Raw genomic sequence first — 21,975 nt, 5'->3', positions numbered from 1 at the left:
AAAAATTCAGTTGCAAACAATTTGTCAAAGGGAAGTTCAAGACAAAAACAGAAGTGTCCCAGTAAAGCCCTAATTATCTTCCATAACACTTTTGCTAAATTCAAATGCTATTCTTGAATTGTAAATTATTTTAGTATGTGTGAAGGATTATTTTACTTTGTGCACTTTGCCTGTGTGGCACTCTGTGACCAGGCCTACTAGTAATAGATAAAAGAAATACAAAGAAATACAAAACTTAACACACCTTCCCAAGGTTTAAATCATCATAGGGATCTGGGAATCCAGTGTATTCTCGTGGGCTTCCATAAAGGTTCAAATAGCAAGGTCCAAACGTTGGTAGAAAACCAACTTCTGTTTCATTCTCAGTCACTGGCAGCAAAAGAAAACACAATTATGCATTGCTGACAACACGTTAAACAGAAAATGTAAATTGAATTAAATCTCATTCCTTAGTTATTAAAAACGGGAGCAGTTTTTTTATTCTGTGGGTCTGTCCTCTTAAAATACCAATATTTTCTTTTACGGTTGTAGATGAGTTTTTCAGAATTGTCCCTGTTTATATCCAACTCACAGAATAAAAAATAGCTTATACCATCTTCTTGGAGTCAATCGCATTCAGCTTGTCTCAGCAAGCCATTAACAAAATAAAATTCGACACCAGCCCTACGTGGTATAAGCTGAGATTTTTTTAATTCAATCTCAGAGCATCACAAAGCTGCTGTTTATGTTTAGTAGATGATGCTGGAAGTCATGAACAACCCAAGTACTAAATACTAAGGTTTTCATGTTTGCCAGTTGGTGTTAGTGAAAAGTCTAACTAGATGATCTGCCATGCCTTTCTAACTGAGAAGTCGGTAAAGCAGGCCATTCTTAGATGCTCCGCTGGCTTCATGGATACATGACAGTTCTGCCCAATGCGTAGTATGGACAGCCTACTGTTAGTTTTTTATTTTTAGAGAAAGTATAAGATATAGGAATACTCATTCTCACAGTAAAAGTCAAATTGCCCATCAATTCGAAGGACAGGTGAAATGAAATGAAATGCAAAATTCCACTTATATAGCGCATAACTACCCGGAGGCCTCGCAGCGCTGCACAGCGATAGACAGGTGCCACATCTATCAAACACAAGGTGAATTCTTCATCAGTCTTTGAATACTTACTCCAGGAATATATGGTTCCTTTTAAGTAGAAGACCTGCATCTGTGTCACTACCCTGCCTTTTCTAGTTATTTCCACTAATTTTAAGTAAATATTTGCAAAGAAGTAGTAACCTAACACGAAGGACAGCATAAGGAAATGCCACCACTCTGCCAATGCAGACGCTGTCATTGGACGAGTTGTGTAACAAGGGGCCAATAACAGTTAGTTTGATTGACAGGTCTCAAGTCAGCATAACTACATTAGAAACATGTAAAGCAGATCTAAAAATCTAATATTGACATCAGATGTGGAAGTTAGTTATAAAATTGGAAGTTTGTCTCTAGTTTAACATTCACATGACAGCGAGTTCTAAGGTTCACATTCCAAGACAGCCGAGTGGCTTTTCAGCAATGACCACTACTAAAAGACTTGAATACTTCTAATCAAACAGTATGGCCACAGATGTCAACTGTGGAAAGCTCTTTCAGTTTGAATAGCTCTTTGGTATTCCTAGAACTAGCCTTGCAATGCCTCCTCTCACAGGTCAAAGGAAAAGTAAACAAGTTGAAGAGCCAGGTTCCTCTTCTGTGGGTTCCACTTCAGATCTAACTCGTAAGCAGCAAATAGGAAATTCTTGGAGAGCCAACTGAGGCTAGAGTTCAACACTGATGTTACCGCCAGTCAAAACCTGAACTACATCATTTCTGTTACCCATACAATTATGGTGAGTCCGAGTCAAAGGCATTCTTAAAGATCAGGCTGGAAAAGGTCACGGAGCACTTGTATTCTTGTGCACACAAACCTAATTCAACTAGTTTAATTTGTAATGGACCACATGCTACAGAGGAAGCCTCAGGGCAGTTTAGACTCAAGGCATTCAAGCCAACTAATAGGAGTGTCACATACTAGCAGTGAGCATGAGGAAAAGCACTGCCACACAGATAGCTTAGTAAATCACCAAATATATGCTACAAGCTGAGGTTTAGTGGGGTCTTAGCCAATTTCCTGTAGGCCAAATAGAGGTTGGTCTTTCATGCATACAATTAAATTATGTATATAATACCCTTATATGCACCATTTTTTAGGCAGCGATACTTCTAGGCACAAATAGAAGCATATAGAGTGAAGCGGTCTATAAATGGATGCAATTATGTTACAATCCACTTTGGTTATCATCCGAAAAACCTAGAGAACTTAGAAAATGGAGAATGGCCCAGAGTCACATAGGCCTGAATAAATGGATCTTATGTTTCCACAACAGATGTCTTTCATGACCAGCAGCAGGATAAAAAGAGTTTTCTACTTTTCTGAGTAAGTGGATAAATCTTCAGAGGATAAAAGTTAAAAACCTAGGAAGTGGAATTTCAAATTTCCAGAGTATAAGCAATCCCTTCTCGTATTCCCAGGTAAACCTACATATTGTGCTTGCTAATTCCCATAAGACATAAGGTTGTGGGTTCAGAAATGACTGAAAACCACCATTGTCTAAGTAAATGTCAATGGGCAATTTACCTTTAAATATAGAACTAACTTATTATTTCAATTCACCAAGTTAAAGTGTTCACTAGCATTTCTTGGATTTTGGGACAAGAAACAATTATATAGTAAAAAATGGTACATTCACTCAAGAACATGAACATTTATAAAGATGCAATGAAATGTGAATCATCTCACACAACGTCAATAAAATGGAGTTAAATGCTCTAGCACCTGTGTGTATGTTGCATGCCTCTGGGTGCTTTTCCATCCCTCACAAAATTATGGATCCCTTTTCATGAAAACTGGGACGCAATGGAAATGAAATTAAGAGTACAGAGCAAGCTTGCATGCATTTCATTGTCCTTCCCTGTAGCACATGAGGGCAAAAAGCCTCCAGAGAATGCTATGCATGAAAAGTGTAAAGCATGCACAAGCCAATGGTAGACGTTGGCACCACTTCTCTCTCCAGCACTGCAAGCCTTCACACCATGAAGAAATGGCTCATATAAGGGGCCGAATGAGTCACTTCAGTTTTCCAAACACTACGATATGTTCGACATTTAGATTGCGATTTGCTATTATTCAAAGTAACAGTGCATCATATGCAAAAATAAAGTTTTGAAAGGAATACTTTCTTGCAAAGGGACATTTATCCAACTTTTGATGGCTTCGGCAATCAACAGTAAAATTATACATATGAACTTCATGATGTAGCTCTACTCCTTGGACTGTTCAATTGCAAATAAGGAATGCCAACACTGTAGGCAGTGAAATGTTGGTGTAAGGCCAGAGAGCTCAAAGAGAGAAACTTGCCAAAAGCCTTGCCATGCAACTGTCACTCAAATAATTCACACATGCAAAATGCTCCCAGTGCCACAACTGGTTTGAATGAATTGAAGTATATTTTTTAAATGCCCCCCCCAAAAATCCCTCTATAGGAGTGTTGAAATTAATTGAAAATGCTTACATATATCAAAAAGGCAAACACCGAGTTTGGGCAATGGAGAGCAAAAATTTAAATCACACTACACCAAGATATAAACCTGCATATGTTGAAGACCCAATTCCCGTAGATTCAGATTCTGAATTATAAAAAAACAGCTGGTTAAATGTCAAAAGAATATTTATATTATAGTTTCCACGTCACAGTGTTACATTCTAGAATACAAGCCATTATGAAAAGTGGTCAGACAAATATGAATATTGATGTTCTGTAGCACACTTTCAGGGGTCACAGCCACCTTCTCTGTAAAATTATTCACACAGCCCAGCTAACAATTCAACTGCAGCCCTGGCTAATTCAAGAATTACTGCAGCATCAGTAAAAACCTAATGAAATCCTGTGTTTACTGACCTGTTCCCATTGTCCTCTATTAACCTAAATACCATGCCCTAAGTTTGTAAGCATTTACAGTTTCTCTTTAATTTTGAAAATATCATTTAATTTATTTTCCACACATTTGGTCAAATGTACTAAAATTAGCTGAGAACTTTAGTGCTGAAGATTGACACATCAAGCCTTTTCGATTATAAACAGATTATGTACAGTACGTACCTCATAAACCACAGACCATCTACACACGTGAACTTAACATTCAAGCATCTTTTTCTTTACTTCCAAGGCCCCTCTCCTCAAACACTTGGGACAGGGTTTAAATATTTATGTTAAATTGGATAAATGCAGAAATATAACAGAAACTTTGTTTTGGCAACATTCACAGAGCAGACACAAACTGTTGCCTAAATGACTCTCCTAGAGGAACAAGAGAACAGTTTAGTGCCATAAAAGTGAACTAGGAGTACCAAGGTAAATTAAACTATTTGGATCTTCGACTGTATATCTTGTAAATCCTTGATTCATAGCTCTAAAAACATTTGGTAGTGATGGAGGTCTGCAGAACTGGCGTCTCAAAAGAAAACTTCCTTATTAAAATTTCTTTTATAGTCTGCAACATCAGAGCGGGAAAGTCCATGCCATCATTCCAATAAAATGGCAGGCACAGTTGTGTCTTTTTTTTTTAGACTTGACAAGAGGATAAACAGAATTATTTTCACCACATACATTGGAATGCAACAGAATGTCATTTCTCAAGCGGTCTAGCATACACAGATAGGCTTGTCTTAACAGAAGTAAATATGGCAATTTAAGTATGCACATTAAAGGCTTACCTTCCACCTCACCACCAGGAGCAGCAATTTTTGAGAGACTTAGAGATGTTACTCCAATGGTATCATTTTTTGTAAGACGATCCCTGCATAATACACCAGGTCAATGTACAGTTTTTAACACAGCAAGAATCTTGATCTGTAAAGCACCAATGCTATACCTCCCAAATAGGAGAAAATCTATCACAAGTCATTTTAAGATCAAGTTGGAAATTTGTTATCAATATAAACGTAAGCAAATTGAAAGCAACTGTTTAAGTACATTAGTGGTTGCAGCCATCACTAATCGTGTGCTCCTCCAAACCTTTAACTTCACAATTGTTTGAAAATATGTTTACATGCACATCATGAATGCAGTGACATGTTAAAAAGAGTTACTGAAACCCAGTTGTGTGGGGGGACAACAGAGTTCCATCAATGATGGAATCTTCAAGTATCTGAATTTTAGATAGCTAAATTTCTCTTTCACTGTTAAATATATTTCTTAAGAAAAGCTTGATATATACAATAAAGCATAAACAGGTTGGGCATGTGATGCTAAGAATTGTGAGGCAATCAGCAGCCACACAGATGGAAGGAAATTAACTTAGAAGAGCAGGTCAAAACATTTTAAAAGGAAAGGTCTGTCAAATTGACCACTCTCGGGACTACTATGTCTACATGAACTTCGCCAGTTGAGTTACAACCCTCGAGCTGTGGCATGAAGTTTCTGTACTACATCTGGCACACCATTATTAAAATAGAATATGCACTATCATCAATAGGAAAACTACCTTTAGTACTGCATCCATTTCATTGCATTTCAAAAGTCTATGTAAACACATCACAGTATGCCTTCTTATATGTTTAAGTGACTATAACCATCTGGTAGTGATAATTCATTGTAAATACTACAGACTTCCAACGTATGTCTTTTAAATACTACATATTTTGTGTGTGTTGCATAACCATAGAGTTACCTATGGGCTATAACTTGGTAATTATGATAATGTGAAATGATCTAGAAAATTCTCAATGGTGTGAGAAGTTGGCCCGATATGCAGCGTTCGCTATTCTAGCGACCGCTATGTATCGTTCCAAACGACCCTTATGATGATTGGTTGTAAGTCAACCTATAGACCAGCTATCCTAGTAGCGTGGATACGAGCAGTCTAAGGCTAAAGACTCGAGAGGGCGTGTTAAGCCAGCTGTTTACCACACATGTACCCCTTGAACACCAAGTGAAAGGACACCACACAAGTGTTATGAAAATAAACAGGATATTTATTAGGATTCACAACAGCCCTGGACTCTTTATGAAGACAGGGTACTAAGCACAAACCAAATCTCTTAGGAAAATACTTCAAGTGCACAATTAAAACAAGTGTCCGAGGACACGGAAAGTTTAGAGGTCTCGGGCGGACCCGATAAGGCAAGTCGGAAGCGAGGGACTCAGGATCCTAGAGTAAAGAGGTTATGCAGGCACCGAAATGCCGAGTTACCTAGCCACGAGGGCTGCGGCTGCACAAGTCTTACAGGCGTCGGGGTCTTCGCTGACGAGCCGGAAGAAAAGAAGTTGCTGGCCGGCGACCAGTGATGAATAGTTCGTAGAGATCCAAGCCTGGATCAGAGATCGTTGACACCTGAAAGCAGAGGGGACCAAGTTCGTACTACTAGCCAGTAGTCAGAGGGTACCAGGAGGGCACCGGTTGGCCGTCACCTCGACTAGGTGAGTGGGCGATGCTAGGCTCTGCAGTCTCACGGACCAGGAGGCGTTGTCGGCGACCAGGATGGAGGTGCGAGCTGTCCCACGAAGGATGATGCTGTCGGCGTCGCTGGGCCCAGGATTGGGGCAGCAAGCCTTGGCAGATTTCAGGGCCACGTGGTGGGCCTAAAATAGCGTCTTGAGTGGACCAGGAGGGTCCGGGATGCTTCTCGCAAGGATGGAAGCAAGGGCCAGTCTGGAGCAACCAGACCAGCAGTGATGATTGTCGGATGTCGTCACGGAAGGGCACAAGCCAGCGGCTAGTGACCGGACAACGTGCTGAGCAGCGAGCAGAAGGGCCCCACGCAGATCGTGGAGATGCTGGGAGACTGCACTTCGGTGCTGGAGCGGCTCAGGGTCGGGGCTTCTCAGACCCCAGAGCACTCACCAGAGAATGGCTTCGATGGTCGTGCTGGTTAAGAGCGTGCAGGTTTTGATGATGGCCGGTCCCTCGAGGTCTCGTCGCACCCACAGATCACAGCTGAGCTGATGACGTGGGTAGAGGTCAGAGGTGCCAGGGAAGCCGGTTCTCGTCGAGCTGGGTCGTCGGATTCCTGAGGAAGGACTTGCAGCAAACCGCAGAGTTCTTAGATGGTGCCCGCTGATGCAGGGTGACTACTCCTTAGTCACAAGGGAGAAATCTTGAGAAGAGTCTCGAATGTCCTTTCGTAGAAAGTAGTTCTTGATTCAAAGATGATCTAATTTGGAAGGGTCCCCGCTCCGGCCTTTATCCTAAAGAAAGGGGTGGGTACATGACTAGGTCCTGCCCTAAGGGTGGGACCAGGAAGGGGGGTAGTTACACCCCTCTCCCCTGCCGGACTTTCCCCAGGCCAGGGCTGGCGCCCCTGGAACTGGTTCTGACCGGCAGATGCGTAGTGAGCACCGGGGTGCCACTCCGCAGTCACCTTCTCGCAAAAGCCCTACCTACCCAGAATACACAAACCCTGTCTGGGACGGTGCGAACACCGCCCTCGACAGGAAACCCTTTGTCCAAGTGCTCCTCGCTGGAAGGACTCCCAGCAGCAGGAGGTCAGACTCGTGTCTGTGGTGGTAGCATCCATTTTGTGGAGCTGAGGCTTTAGTTAACTTTAACCGGGGTTCACAGTTACGTACATGTCGTGTCCCTCTAGAAGGGCGGAACGCTAACCTAGTCGCCAGACTTGGTGAGGGGGCAGCATCCCGATTCGTATGACACCTTACTCGACATGTCTTGATAATGCGATACCGAAGTTACCGATAGGGTACGCGTTATCATGGAACAGCCATTGGGTCTTGATTCCGCAAGCTGCAACCGGGCTCGGCTCGGGCCAGAACACAGTTCACACGAGCCCACGCACTCTGCCTTCAGGATTGTCAAGGCCTGCCATAGGAGTGACTGATAGGAACTCGGGTGTCCATTGTATGGTTAGATATAGAGCTACTATACCTAAAGCAAAGGGTGATTACACGACTTCGCCCCAGCTGTCATGCAGCCAGTTGTGTCAAATTTAGGAGGCCAGCCATAGGTGGCATAATACATGCTGCAGCCGCTGGCGGCCCTGGGTACACCTATGCCCTGAGTTACAGGGTCTGATAAGGTGGCCCAGTACCAATTGGTAAATGCACCTAGGGTACATATCGTAATTTAGGAAGAGAACAGCCAGGCTGTGGGTCTGATTGGCAGGCCCACAGCCAGAGAAAGTCGTAAACCAGTGAAACAAAAGCAAAAAATCTGGGTGATCATAGGATTGCAGACCCTACTCTCCTACATGACCCCCCCCCCCCCCCCAAACGTCGGAACAATAAGCTAACCTTGACCAGGTGAGTCTTCTTGTTCTAAGTGGAAATATCTGGAGAGCCCATCGGCATTGCCATGATCAGTACCAGGTCTATGTTCCACTGTAAAGTCCATCCCCTGTAGGGAAATGGACCACCTAAGCAGTTTGGGGTTTTCACCCTTCATCTGATTTAGCCACAAGAGGGGCTTATGGTCGGTCTGAATCTTGAAGTGAGTGCCAAATAAGTATGGCCTCAGCTTCTTCAGGGCCCAAACCACAGCAAAGGCCTCCCTCTCAATAGCTGACCAATTCTTCTCTCTAGGGGTCAGCCTCCTGCTTATAAAAGCAATGGGCTGGTCTTGACCATCAAAATTCAGTTGAGAAAGAACAGCTCCCACACCCAACTCAGAAGCGTCTGTTTGGACAATGAATGGTTTGGAGTAGTCTGGACTCTTAAGTATAGGTGCCGTGCACATGGCCTGCTTTAGGTCATCGAATGCTTTTTGACAGCTCGCTGTCCACTGAACCTTTTTTGGCATTTTCTTGCTTGTCAGTTCGTTTAATGGTGTCACGATGGAACCATAGTTCCTGACAAACTTCCGGTAGTATCCAGTCAGGCCCAAGAAAGCTCGAACCTGAGTCTGGGTGGTTGGAGGAGCCCAGTCCCTGATTGACTGTATTTTGCTCTCCAGTGGCTGAACCTGGCCTCCACCTACAAGGTGGCCCAGGTATACAACCTGTGTCTGCCCTATCTGGCACTTGGTGGCCTTGATAGTGAGGCCTGCCGCTTGCAGAGCCTCTAACACTTTCCGCAGGTGGACCAGGTGATCCTCCCAGGTGGAGCTAAAGACAGCAATATCGTCTAGATATGCCGCGCAGAAGTCATCCAGCCCAGTAAGGACTTGATTCACCAACCTTTGGAAGGTGGCAGGTGCATTTTTCAGACCAAAGGGCATCACCACGAACTGATAATGCCCACCAGGGGTAGAAAATGCAGTCTTAGGCTTGGCGTCCTCAGCTAACCTGATTTGCCAATACCCAGCTGTCAGGTCAAACGTACTTAAGTAGTTGGCCGAAGCCAATCTATCGATAAGCTCGTCTGCCCTTGGTATTGGGTGGGCGTCAGTCTTAGTGACTGCATTGAGACCCCTGTAGTCTATGCAGAACCTCATCTCTTTCTTACCGCCCGGGGTGTGAGGTTTCGGCACTAGAACTACGGGACTAGCCCAAGGGCTATCCGAGGGTTCAATGACTCCCAACTCCAACATTTTCTGCACTTCACTTTTGATGCAGTCTCTAACGTGATCAGGCTGCCGGTAGATTTTACTCGACGGGCAAGCTGTCACCAGTGTCAACCTCATGGGTGCACCAATCGGTCTGACTGGGTGTTAGAGAGAACATATGCCTGAAAGACTGAAGAACCTGTTTACAGTCTTTCTGTTGATGTTCGGAGAGGCTGCCACAAAAGACAACACCATCCACCGATCCATCGTCAGGATTCTGAGTGAGCAGGTCGGGGAGAGGGTCACTCTCCTCTTCCTGTCCCTCATCTAGGGCCATGAGCAAACTCATGTCCTTCCTGTCGACATATGCCTTGAGCCTGTTGACATGAAGCACCCTGTGGGGGCTCCGGGGAGTTCCCAGGTCGACCAGGTAGGTGACCTCTCCCTTTTTCTCCAGGATGGTGTAGGGCCCGGACCATTTGTCCTTGAGTGCTGCTGGGGCCACTGGCTCCAACACCCACACCTTCTGTCCGGGCTGGTAAACAGTCAAGACAGCCTTTTGGTCATGCCAAGCTTTCTGGAGTTCTTGGCTGGCCTTAAGGTTTTCAGATGCCTTCTCCATGTATTCAGCCATCCGCGAGCGGAGGCCAAGCACATAGTCCACTATGTTGGCAGCAGGCTTTTTGAGAGGTCTCTCCCATCCTTCCTTCACCAAACACAGGGGTCCTCTTACAGGATGCCCGTACAAAAGTTCAAAAGGGCTGTAGCCAACCCCCTTCTGCGGGACTTCTCTGTAAGCGAATAAAAGGCAGGGGATCAGGACGTCCCATCTCCGCCGAAGCTTTTCAGGTAGTCCATGAATCATCCCTTTCAGGGTCCTGTTGAATCTCTCAACAAGCCCATTGCATTGTGGATGATAGGGTGTAGTGAACTTGTAGTTGACACCACATTCCTTCCACATAGCAGTTAAGTAGCTCGACATAAAGTTTGCACCTCTGTCGGAGACGACCTCCTTAGGGAAGACCACTCTGGAGAATACTCCAACTAGGGCTCTTGCCACAACAGGTGCTGTAGTGGTCCTAAGGGGAATAGCTTCAGGATACCTGGTGGCATGATCCACTACCACCAGTATAAACTTGTGCCCTGATGCTGTTGGTGGTTCCATGGGACCGACTATGTCAATCCCCACCCGTTCAAAGGGCACCCCCACCACAGGCATTGGTATAAGGGGGGCCTTTGTCGTGCCACCTGACTTACCACTGGCTTGGCAAGTGACACAGGAGCGGCAAAACTCCTTGGTATCTTCGTTCATATGAGGCCAGTGAAAGTGTGAGACAAGCCTGTCCCACGTCTTCGTCTGGCCTAAGTGACCTGCTAAGGGAATCTCGTGGGCCAAGGTAAGTAGGAAACCTCGCTGAGACAAGGGTACAACCAGCCTCCTGGTCATGCCAGGCTTGGGGTCTCTTGACTCAGTGTACAGGAGTCCATCTTCCCAGTATACCTTGTGGGTACCTGTGGCGTTCCCAGCAGCCTCAGCAGCAGCCTGCTGTCTGAGGGGTTCAAGAGAAGGGCAGACTAACTGGTCCTTCCCCAGGTCTTCCCTTGAGGGTCCCCCTGAACCCAAGAATTCAACTTGATCAAGTTCGAACTCTCTAGGCTCAGTTTCCCGCAATTCTTGTAGGTCAGCCTCCTCTGAGACTTGATCCACGACCTGGGGCAAGGGGGAAGGCGCAGCCTTAACCCTACTGCTCTTTTTCTTGGGAGGTGTCTGGTCCGTTGTTCCAGGATCCAGCACCTGTTCAGTGGGGCATTTTCTGACCTGTGACCTGGTCACAGCGAACACATGTGCTGGCAAGCCTAACATTTCCATGTGAGTCCGGTGCTCCACTTCTGACCATTGTGATGACTCCAAATCATTGCCCAACAAACAATCCACTGGGAGGTCTGAACTAACTACAACCTTCTTTTGGCCAGTTACCCCTCCCCAGGAGAAAGCTACAATTGCCATACTGTGATTGGTAGTGACATTGCTTGCATTGGTCACCAGGAATTCTGTACCTGGCATGATCTGTCCAGGGTCCACAAAGTTCGGTGTCACCATGGTGACACTGGCACAAGTGTCCCTATAGGCCTGAGCCATTTTTCCATTTATGAAAGGTGTCTGTCTGTATTTCCCCAAAGTATTGGGGCTTACGTCAGGGGACATATCCACATCCCCTGTACTGACAAGGACAGCCTGAGTGAGTGTGCCAACTAAGTTGTCACGCCCCTCAGAACCCAGGGTTAACCCTACTAAACCCTTGGGAGGTGCACTACCACTGCTGGCTGTACTAGGGGGCACAGGTGCCTTAGGGGCTGCAGTGGCAGGAGTCTGCCCTCCTCCTTTCTTGGTGCACTCACTAAACCAGTGAGATTTACTTTTGCAGTATTGGCACCATCTTTTGGATTGGCCTTCTTTCTTCTTTTGGGGAGCCTGACCCCCACCCTCTTTGGGTTGTTGGGGACCTGTCGAAGACTTCTGGTCATTTTGTTCCCGCTTTGAATCTTTACCCTTCTGGTCTGCTTTCTTCTGACCACCTTGATTCTGGCCCTGGTTCTGTTTAACTCTCGTACGAACCCATCTGTCTGCCTTCTTTCCCAATTCTTGGGGAGAGGTCAGATCCGAGTCGACAAGATGCTGATGCAACAACTGGTTCTGACAATTGTTTAAAATTTGTTCTCTCATCATCAAATTATACAATCCTTCGTAATCAGTAACCTTACTGCCCAGCAACCACCCCTCAAAAGCCTTAGTGGCACAATCGACAAAGTCAGACCAATCTTGAGACTGCGTTTTCTGGGTATCCCTGAACAGCACCCTGTACTGCTCAGTGGTTAGGCCAAACCCTTCAACCAGTGTACTCTTCAAGACGTGGTAATTATTAGCATCCTCTACCCTTGTGGTGAGGAGCTTGTCTCTACCTTTACCTTCAAAGGAGAGCCACAAGATAGCTGCCCACTGACTCTGGGGAACACCTTGCACAGTGCAGGCCCTCTCCAAAGCAGTAATCCATTTGTGGATGTCGTCCCCTTGTTTAAAGGGGGGCACTATCTTACCAAGGTGTTTCGTATCAAAACTCCTTTCCCTATTGCTAGGTACAATGCTGCCACCAGTGGGGACTACCCCACTTAACTGTTGCTCTCTAGCAAAGGCAAGCCTTTCTTTGGCCAGGGCAAGTTCTTCCCTTTCGATCCTCAGATTAGCTGCCCTTTCTTTAGCTTCGTACACTCTCCTCTGAGGGGACGTCATCCCTCTTTGAGAAGAGTTGTGAGAGCCATTGGTTTGAAGGGATCTGCCAGAGTCTCTTGACAGAGATCTGGCTCGTCCATTCCCAATGTTAAGCTGACCTGATAGTGGCCCCAGGGGTCTCCCAGTACCACTGTCATGTTTGCTTAAGTTGGACCTGCTTAGTCTAACGACTTCTACCTGTCCCTTATCTGCCTCATCCCCAGAGGGATCCTCATCCTCATCATCTTCTACACCTTCAGTCTCAGTTGAGAGGTGGATGAGGTCAGGATCGTCTCTGGTTCCCTCGAGGGGAGGCATGTCTCCTTCTGGATTAGAAGGGCTAAGAAGCTTCTCAGCCTTTCTGGCATCATAAGTCTCTAGGAGACCAATCAGAAAGGAGGTGGTGGGGTTAGCCCCTTGCTTAATCTTCCTAGAGGTACATACCTGTCGTAACTCATGGAAGTTAAGCGCAGTATATCTTGAAGGGATGACCTGTGGAGGGTCAACTGACACAAGGGGAGACTCAGAGTTTCCTCCTTTGTCCGACATACTGTTTCTAGTGTGGTGTAAGTGATGCACCTACCTACACTATGTGTTTACCTGCTGATCCCTTGCTAAGAGTTGCAGCCAAGGTGTGCTAAGCCTTGAGGAGCTGCAACAGCTGGTTCTGTAGAACTCAGAGTATTCTAAGCTTAGTTATATGTACTAACAGTACTTATGTGATCTTTCAACAAGATATTCTTAGGATACGTGTGGTAAAACAACAGCAAGCTCAAATCCCACCGCTGCTCACCAATGTGAGAAGTTGGCCCGATATGCAGCGTTCGCTATTCTAGCGACCGCTATGTATCGTTCCAAACGACCCTTGTGATGATTGGTTGTAAGTCAACCTATAGACCAGCTATCCTAGTAGCGTGGATACGAGCAGTCTAAGGCTAAAGACTCGAGAGGGCGTGTTAAGCCAGCTGTTTACCACACATGTACCCCTTGAACACCAAGTGAAAGGACACCACACAAGTGTTATGAAAATAAACAGGATATTTATTAGGATTCACAACAGCCCTGGACTCTTTATGAGGACAGGGTACTAAGCACAAACCAAATCTCTTAGGAAAATACTTCAAGTGCACAATTAAAACCAGTGTCCGAGGACACCGAAAGTTTAGAGGTCTCGGGCGGACCCGATAAGGCAAGTCGGAAGCGAGGGACTCAGGACCCTAGAGTAAAGAGGTTATGCAGGCACCGAAATGCCGAGTTACCTAGCCACGAGGGCTGCGGCTGCACAAGTCTTACAGGCGTCGGGGTCTTCGCTGACGAGCCAGGAGCCGGAAGAAAAGAAGTTGCTGGCCGGCGACCAGTGATGAATAGTTCGTAGAGATCCAAGCCTGGATCAGAGATCGTTGACACCTGAAAGCAGAGGGGACCAAGTTCGTACTACTAGCCAGTAGTCAGAGGGTACCAGGAGGGCACCGGTTGGCCGTCACCTCGACTAGGTGAGTGGGCGACGCTAGGCTCTGCAGTCTCACGGACCAGGAGGCGTTGTCGGCGACCAGGATGGAGGTGCGAGCTGTCCCACGAAGGATGATGCTGTCGGCGTCGCTGGGCCCAGGATTGGGGCAGCAAGCCTTGGCAGATTTCAGGGCCACGTGGTGGGCCTAAAATAGCGTCTTGAGTGGACCAGGAGGGTCCGGGATGCTTCTCGCAAGGATGGAAGCAAGGGCCAGTCTGGAGCAACCAGACCAGCAGTGATGATTGTCGGATGTCGTCACGGAAGGGCACAAGCCAGAGGCTAGTGACCGGACAACGTACTGAGCAGCGAGCAGAAGGGCCCCACGCAGATCGTGGAGATGCTGGGAGACTGCACTTCGGTGCTGGAGCGGCTCAGGGTCGGGGCTTCTCGGACCCCAGAGCACTCACCAGAGAATGGCTTCGATGGTCGTGCTGGTTAAGAGCGTGCAGGTTTTGATGATGGCCGGTCCCTCGAGGTCTCGTCGCACCCACAGATCACAGCTGAGCTGATGACGTGGGTAGAGGTCAGAGGTGCCAGGGAAGCCGGTTCTCGTCGAGCTGGGTCGTCGGATTCCTGAGGAAGGACTTGCAGCAAACCGCAGAGTTCTTAGATGGTGCCCGCTGATGCAGGGTGACTACTCCTTAGTCACAAGGGAGAAATCTTGAGAAGAGTCTCGAATGTCCTTTCGTAGAAAGTAGTTCTTGATTCAAAGATGATCTAATTTGGAAGGGTCCCCGCTCCGGCCTTTATCCTAAAGAAAGGGGTGGGTACATGACTAGGTCCTGCCCTAAGGGTGGGACCAGGAAGGGGGGTAGTTACACCCCTCTCCCCTGCCGGACTTTCCCCAGGCCAGGGCTGGCGCCCCTGGAACTGGTTCTGACCGGCAGATGCGTAGTGAGCACCGGGGTGCCACTCCGCAGTCACCTTCTCGCAAAAGCCCTACCTACCCAGAATACACAAACCCTGTCTGGGACGGTGCGAACACCGCCCTCGACAGGAAACCCTTTGTCCAAGCGCTCCTCGCTGGAAGGACTCCCAGCAGCAGGAGGTCAGACTCGTGTCTGTGGTGGCAGCATCCATTTTGTGGAGCTGAGGCTTTAGTTAACTTTAACCGGGGTTCACAGTTACGTACATGTCGTGTCCCTCTAGAAGGGCGGAACGCTAACCTCGTCGCCAGACTTGGTGAGGGGGCAGCATCCCGATTCGTATGACACCTTACTCGACATGTCTTGATAATGCGATACCGAAGTTACCGATAGGGTACGCGTTATCATGGAACAGCCATTGGGTCTTGATTCCGCAAGCTGCAACCGGGCTCGGCTCGGGCCAGAACACAGTTCACACGAGCCCACGCACTCTGCCTTCAGGATTGTCAAGGCCTGCCATAGGAGTGACTGATAGGAACTCGGGTGTCCATTGTATGGTTAGATATAGAGCTACTATACCTAAAGCAAAGGATGATTACACGACTTCGCCCCAGCTGTCATGCAGCCAGTTGTGTCAAATTTAGGAGGCCAGCCATAGGTGGCATAATACATGCTGCAACCCCTGGCGGCCCTGGGTACACCTATGCCCTGAGTTACAGGGTCTGATAAGGTGGCCCAGTACCAATTGGTAAATGCACCTAGGGTACATATCGTAATTTAGGAAGAGAACAGCCAGGCTGTGGGTCTGATTAGCAGGCCCACAGCCAGAGAAAGTCGTAAACCAGTGAAACAAAAGCAAAAAATCTGGGTGATCATAGGATTGCAGACCCTACTCTCCTACAAATGGTACCACTGACTTTTAGCTGTTAAAAGTTAAATTGTAAATCGTTCTCTATTTCATAAGAACATTTATGATACTACTTCAACCTCTCCAAACATTCCATTTGAAAGAGAAGATGCCCTACACCAAAAGACCCTAAACCGAATCTATCTTGAAGACTGACCAACTATTCTCCAGACTCAAAGGCGGTTTCAGTTCAAGATGTCGGATTCCTATTCCACTGAATTTAAGAATGTATTTCAGATCAGAGGAAAAGTTTTTAATGCAGCAACAATCTTAAGTGCCATCACTTCCACAATTCTCCCTCTCCTCTGGAGAACTACATAAAAACACAAAAGCACTTCCAGAGGCTTTATAATAAAACTTGAAATAAGTTTAGTTATGCAGTGCAGCAAACACCTGGAGGATCTAGGCATGATTGTGCATAGCCTCAAAAATAATGAGTTAAAAAAAACCTCAATGAAGTCGTACTGCAACGTCTTGTTTTGATTTGAATTTATTCAATCTGTAGAACTCTGCAATCAGTAACTATTCTACACCTTTGCAACGTGTCAGTGAATGACAAAACAGCAAGTGGCCTATTAATTCTCACACTAAACTCAATATCACTATCTGTGGCCTATAAATTCTCACACTAAACTCAAAACACACTTAACTCAATATAACTATCTATCTCCCACACCCAAAGAACAATGTGTAGTCCTAGGCACAGGACCATTTTATACCCACAAAATGTTTTAAAGCCCTGCTCGTGAACTCTTGAATAGCAACTCATGTCAACGCAATGGTTTGGACAAAATACGGTTATTAAATTTAACCCTGGGACGTGAATCAATTCATCTAAATATTGTTTGAAGTGGTGAGAGGGCTGAATATTGGAGGAGGAGTTGGCATTCCTGGAAGAAACAGACCTAATTGTTGAGAGAATGATGGGGGTTGTGAATGAACTGAGGTAGGTGATCAAGAAAAACCTGTTAGACGTGTTTCCTGGATTCGCACAGAAACCTCTGTTACATTCATGGTTTATATAGGATTGCCCATGGAGGACCATTATTACACTTTGGATTCAGCCACATATTTAACTAGAGCAGAACCTTGGTTACGTCACTAGTTCATAAGTCACAGCCCAAGGACAGCGAAGGGTAAATCTTGCCTTTAATCACATATTTGTTTGGGCATATCTTAAGGCCAATCTAAAACCACCACAAACTATACTAAACTGCTTTCTGCCTTGTTATCTCCAAATGCAAAGGTCAAACATCAGGATTTTGCAATGACATCTTTCCCTGCACTAATTGAAAGAAACTGCATTAGTCAATGCTTTGTAGTTTTTTTTACACTCATTGTAAACAGGTGGCAATCGTTGTGACTGAGTTGCAATTGTTAGTCTGAGATGACTTTCCAACCGATTTTGAGGTTTATATTGCAGACTACAGACTTGGTAGGTTTGTGGGAAGTGACTTTTAGGAACTGATCTCAAGAACTAGTTTCATGGCATTAAAGAAAACCCACAGGCTATGTCATCACAATTAGTAATGTTGGCCTTGTTCTCACAGGTCAGCTGCAGGCTGCCAAACGTTTTTAAGATTAAGCACAAGCCACTGTCAGGGGGTCCCTACCTGCCACGAGTTCGAAACTGATTATTGTCCCTCTTCCGTTCCGCCTCGACGCTTACAGGAGGACCGTGTTCCCTTTAAGGCGGCTTGGGTTTCCCAGGAGGGCGGGCTGCCTCTCTGACGTCACCCCCATTTCGCCAATCGGACACGACCTCGACCCTGATAGCGGAAGGCCGGGAGAGGAGTGGCGAGAACGCGGCCGGAGAGGAGGAAGTGCCCCAGGAGTCCGTGTCCAGGGAGGAAGCTGCCGGAGCAGGATTACCGTCCTCGGAGACCGGAGTTGAACTAGCCAGGAGGTTAGCGCCAGAGAAGCCGGGAGGCCAACGTTTCCACGCTGCGCCCAGCCACACTTCAACTGGAGAAGTGTGGCTCCGCAAGGTACGGGCTAAAATAAGGGGAGTGTTCTCTTCGGAGGGAGGGACTGGCTAAAGGGCGGCTGGGCAGTCACAGAACGGGCATGGATGAGTGTAAAACGCTATCACCCTCACTGAGAGAAAATGCACTAAAACGGTTAAGGTACCCGGTGATACCCTTCACGTCCTCCCTTTCCCCTCCTGCCATTTCGCATTGTGGTTCTCGCCAGTAACACAACGTATTCTTTCCTTTCTTTCTTTTGTCGAGGGAACACACACCCGAGGACCTTCTGAAGAATCCAACCACTGGAGTTTTGAAAAGAAGGCCGCCGGAATAAGACTGTCCCTGTACTCGGACCCACGAGACTTGTGTTGGTTTTTTTTGGACCTCGCCTGTGCTTAAATAAATCTCCTTTACCTGCACCAGACGACTCAGTTTTCCCTATACGTCCTTGGTCCTAGCAATCATACCCCCTCTCTGTCAAGCCTTACAGCCACATTCAGCATTAATGATGCAAAATTCGACACAGCAATTTTCATAATAAACATCTGTTAAGAGTGCAGTGACCGTTTACATCTTCTGTAGGACTTCTAAGGTGAAAACTGAAACAGATGACAAAATTCTCCAACCAACTGTGGACATCAGATAGGTGGATAAGTTTACAAAAAAAGACCTTAACATCACCACGGACTTCAAGGCTGATTTCATTCAAAAGCATCATACAGCTTCGTTTGTGGAAAACCACCCGGAAATTCCTTATAGGGCAGGCTGATAATGTAAGGTTTTGTAGTAAAGATGGAAAACAATATGCAAAATGCACAGTAAGCCTTTCAGTGAAGCAAGGCATCTTCAAAAAATGCCTAGCTCATCTTCTGATTTGCTACAGTTCATTAACTTACCAGTCAAATACAGTCAATCGGATTTGTTCGCACATTGAGGGAAACTAAAAAGAGAAATAAAACAATTTATGAAGCAAGTTCTGAATATAGATGTGAAATGGGTGCTGCGTTGGATCGCACGTTCATGTGGACGGATGAAAAAGCACCCTGACCTTGATTTGCAGATTAACAGCTTGGTTCCATTCGGGGTTGGCATTTCTGTCAATTCTGTTTGTGCAAACCTGCAAAGAAACCAACAGAATCAGCTCAAATGAATGCTGTAGCACAGAGTTCATAAACCCTCAGGAAATAGTGGCAGAGGGCCAGAGGCAACACAACCTTGGCAGCTTTCAAAGGCCAAGAGTCGTACAAGCATCAACAGTGGAGCTAATGACAAGAAATTGAGATCGCAGGCTTGCAACAAACAAGAGTTGTAAGTAAGGCAAAATGGGTGTTAGCACGACAGGGGCGGCCTTAGGGATGTGCAAGCTGTGCACCTGCACAGGGCCACCAAATCCCAGGGGCCACCACGCCAATATTAATCCTTAATATAATAATCCTCTGAGGATGGATACATATTTGTGTGGTGGCCCCTGACAGGGATTTGGTGGCCTCTGGCTCTGTGCCACTTCCAAACACCCTGACCACCCCCTCTTCACTAGCCTCCGTGCTCCGCCCCGCCCGGACCCCCTCTTCCGGGGGCCCCTACCTACGCTCCCTGCCCAGGGCCACCATGAGCCTAGAGCCTCCCCTGAGCACGACCAACCTCTTCTGCTCTTTCTGTACTGTTTCTAGCGACACCAACAGATTTGTGATGGGAGGCGCGTGCAAGTAAGAAAAACCAAGTAAAGCAAAATCATTGTTCTTTCGTTATTAGAGAGCAAACCTAATACCTTTTTCCCAGCGAAGCACACTTCAACAAATGGGTCCACCAGGTTTTTCCTGTCAGAATCGCCTCCAAACATTTCTTTTACTGACTGTGCAAATGCATCATCCACTGTAGAGAGTTGAAAAACTTAATGAGCAGAGAACTTTTTGAACATAATTTACTAATCCAGCAACCACAAAGTTTGATTACACTTTTAACTCTTGGGAAGAATTAATAGCTTATCTTTCATTACTGCCTTTCTCAGACATTTCATCTACAGGCACATGTGTCATTTTGCAAATCAATATCAAAAATAAGTAGTAAAAGTTCTTAAACGTATAGAAACGGCAATGCAACAATTCAATTTCTTAAAGTAGGCATTTATAATACAAAAATATAGAAAAAGGGTTTTCCAAAACAGACTGATGAATGTTGCAACATAACGGACGATCATATACAGCTGATGGAAAGATGCATATAGCTTTATCCTTAGTCCTAATGCTGAACCAAATGGATAAAGGTTTTTGCAGATTTCTTTTCTCAGCAGTATAACCTACACAATATAACAGGAAGTGAATTATATGTTTGCTTTGCCTCAAAGAACAGTAACAGATTACATCCCTATTCTTCAAACCACAGGAGCGATCACGTAACATAAGGACATTTCATTGCAACCCAAGAAGCGGTCATTTTATAAACACTAAATAACCTTACTTATACTTGAGAACTATATTTTATACACAATATTGAAGAGCGAATTATACAGTTGAAGCAACGAGCATCTTACTGCCTTTAACTTCTTGACCAAGACCCCAAGCACAACAGCATTCACAAGCTCATGATTACTTGGGTCCCAATTGGCCAGCAGATCCGAAGTAGCTTAAACTCCTGCAAATTTAGCTCGTACTGGTGAATTTATGAATTTAACAAAACAAACATTCACCATATGTAGCGCTTTGAAGTAAAACTTCACTTGTGTATATTTGTATGTGCTTGTTTGTACACAGCATCCACTTTTAAGCAGGTGCTTGCACATGGCTATGAACTCTTCAAATATGGCTTACAGAAGCATCTCCTACCCATAAAAAGATCAGTGCTCGCCTGGCCAATGGAAATGAGTGTCTATAAAGTGGAGATTTTTAGGAGTAAATGAAGGATAAAGCTTCAATGATGCACTGAAAGTATAGGTAGTCAGAATGGATTCGTTAAAGAAACAAAATAACTAAACATGGACAATGCCAGTAGGTCTGGCTTTAAAGGAATGTTGTATGGTAATGTTAAGCATTGCAAGTAAATAGGGTGGGGGTGGATATATGTCTGTGTGGAAGCAAAGAACTGTAGAAGAATATTGGTGTAGGCGAAAAGGTCAGGTGAAGGCATGGATGTCATGTAGGGGTTGCAGCTGCGACCCATGACTGGCTCCTTGTGACTCCTAGCTTCAGAGGTGGCAACATCAGTTCCAGGAACACAGAGGCAAATCGTCCTTATGGACATTAATTGGAGCTCCGCTTTCCTTGTACTCTAAAAAAAAAAAAAAAATTACACTAATAGTGAATAATATTGTATTATTCACTATTTGTGTAATAAAAACAGAGCACAATTAGCTGGAATAGGACTTTCTCTGGCCTAATGGTAAGTAAACAATGGTTGTAAATGAATGTTGAGAGACAGTGTGTGTTCATGTGAACATGTGCAAGTGTCTGAATGAAATTAAAGGGCAAATGGCGTGTGATGTTGCTTTCGCTACCACTAGCATTTTGGTGAATTGATGCCCATGGGTGACCACTGAACTGTGAAGCCAGACCTAAAGATCCATGTAGGTTAATGACTTCCCCCCCCCCCCGCCCCCCTCCTCCTATCTGTGCTGCAGCCAGAGAAAAACATGATATACTATGTAGTTATTTAAGACACTTTAATAGCATTACAATGTCATGTGTGGGCCCCTGAAAGTTCAAGCTCAGGCTGCTGGATAAATAAACGAAAATTATCACAGCTGTGCGTAGCCGTTCAAAACATGTACCCATGGGTCCCAACATGTGGGCAAAGCCCCAGCCCCTCTCCAGGTGATTCTTACATAACTGTTGCTAGGTTGTCAAGCCAGACCATAAAATATGTAACTCTTTTAGCTGTAATTCCCCAAACCTATGCGGGTCCATCTCAAGAAAGAGAAAGCTAAAAGATGGAGCAGATTAACAGCATTTC

General features: G+C 45.7%; 1 protein-coding gene across 2 annotated transcripts in view; it reads right to left on the bottom strand.

Moving 5' to 3' along the window:
• MYOF (myoferlin) overlaps window positions 1–21,975 on the bottom strand; it is a 550,379-nt gene that overhangs the window by 231,615 nt on the left and 296,789 nt on the right. The window contains exons 13-18 of one of the 2 annotated variants that reach the window (XM_086922487.1): window positions 19,799–19,902; window positions 19,079–19,147; window positions 18,927–18,970; window positions 4,792–4,874; window positions 3,666–3,704; window positions 245–369 (exon numbers count right to left, since the gene is read on the bottom strand). In XM_086922487.1, coding sequence (XP_086778613.1) covers window positions 245–369; window positions 3,666–3,704; window positions 4,792–4,874; window positions 18,927–18,970; window positions 19,079–19,147; window positions 19,799–19,902 — 464 coding nt within the window. The remainder of the gene's footprint in view (window positions 1–244; window positions 370–3,665; window positions 3,705–4,791; window positions 4,875–18,926; window positions 18,971–19,078; window positions 19,148–19,798; window positions 19,903–21,975) is intronic. The other variant, XM_086922488.1, reaches the window with a different exon arrangement.

Source organism: Lissotriton vulgaris, chromosome 5, assembly GCF_964263255.1.
Source record: "Lissotriton vulgaris chromosome 5, aLisVul1.2, whole genome shotgun sequence".
Classification (NCBI taxonomy): domain Eukaryota; kingdom Metazoa; phylum Chordata; class Amphibia; order Caudata; family Salamandridae; genus Lissotriton; species Lissotriton vulgaris.
Note: the sequence above shows the minus strand (reverse complement) of the source record. Positions and strands in the feature narration are given on the sequence as shown.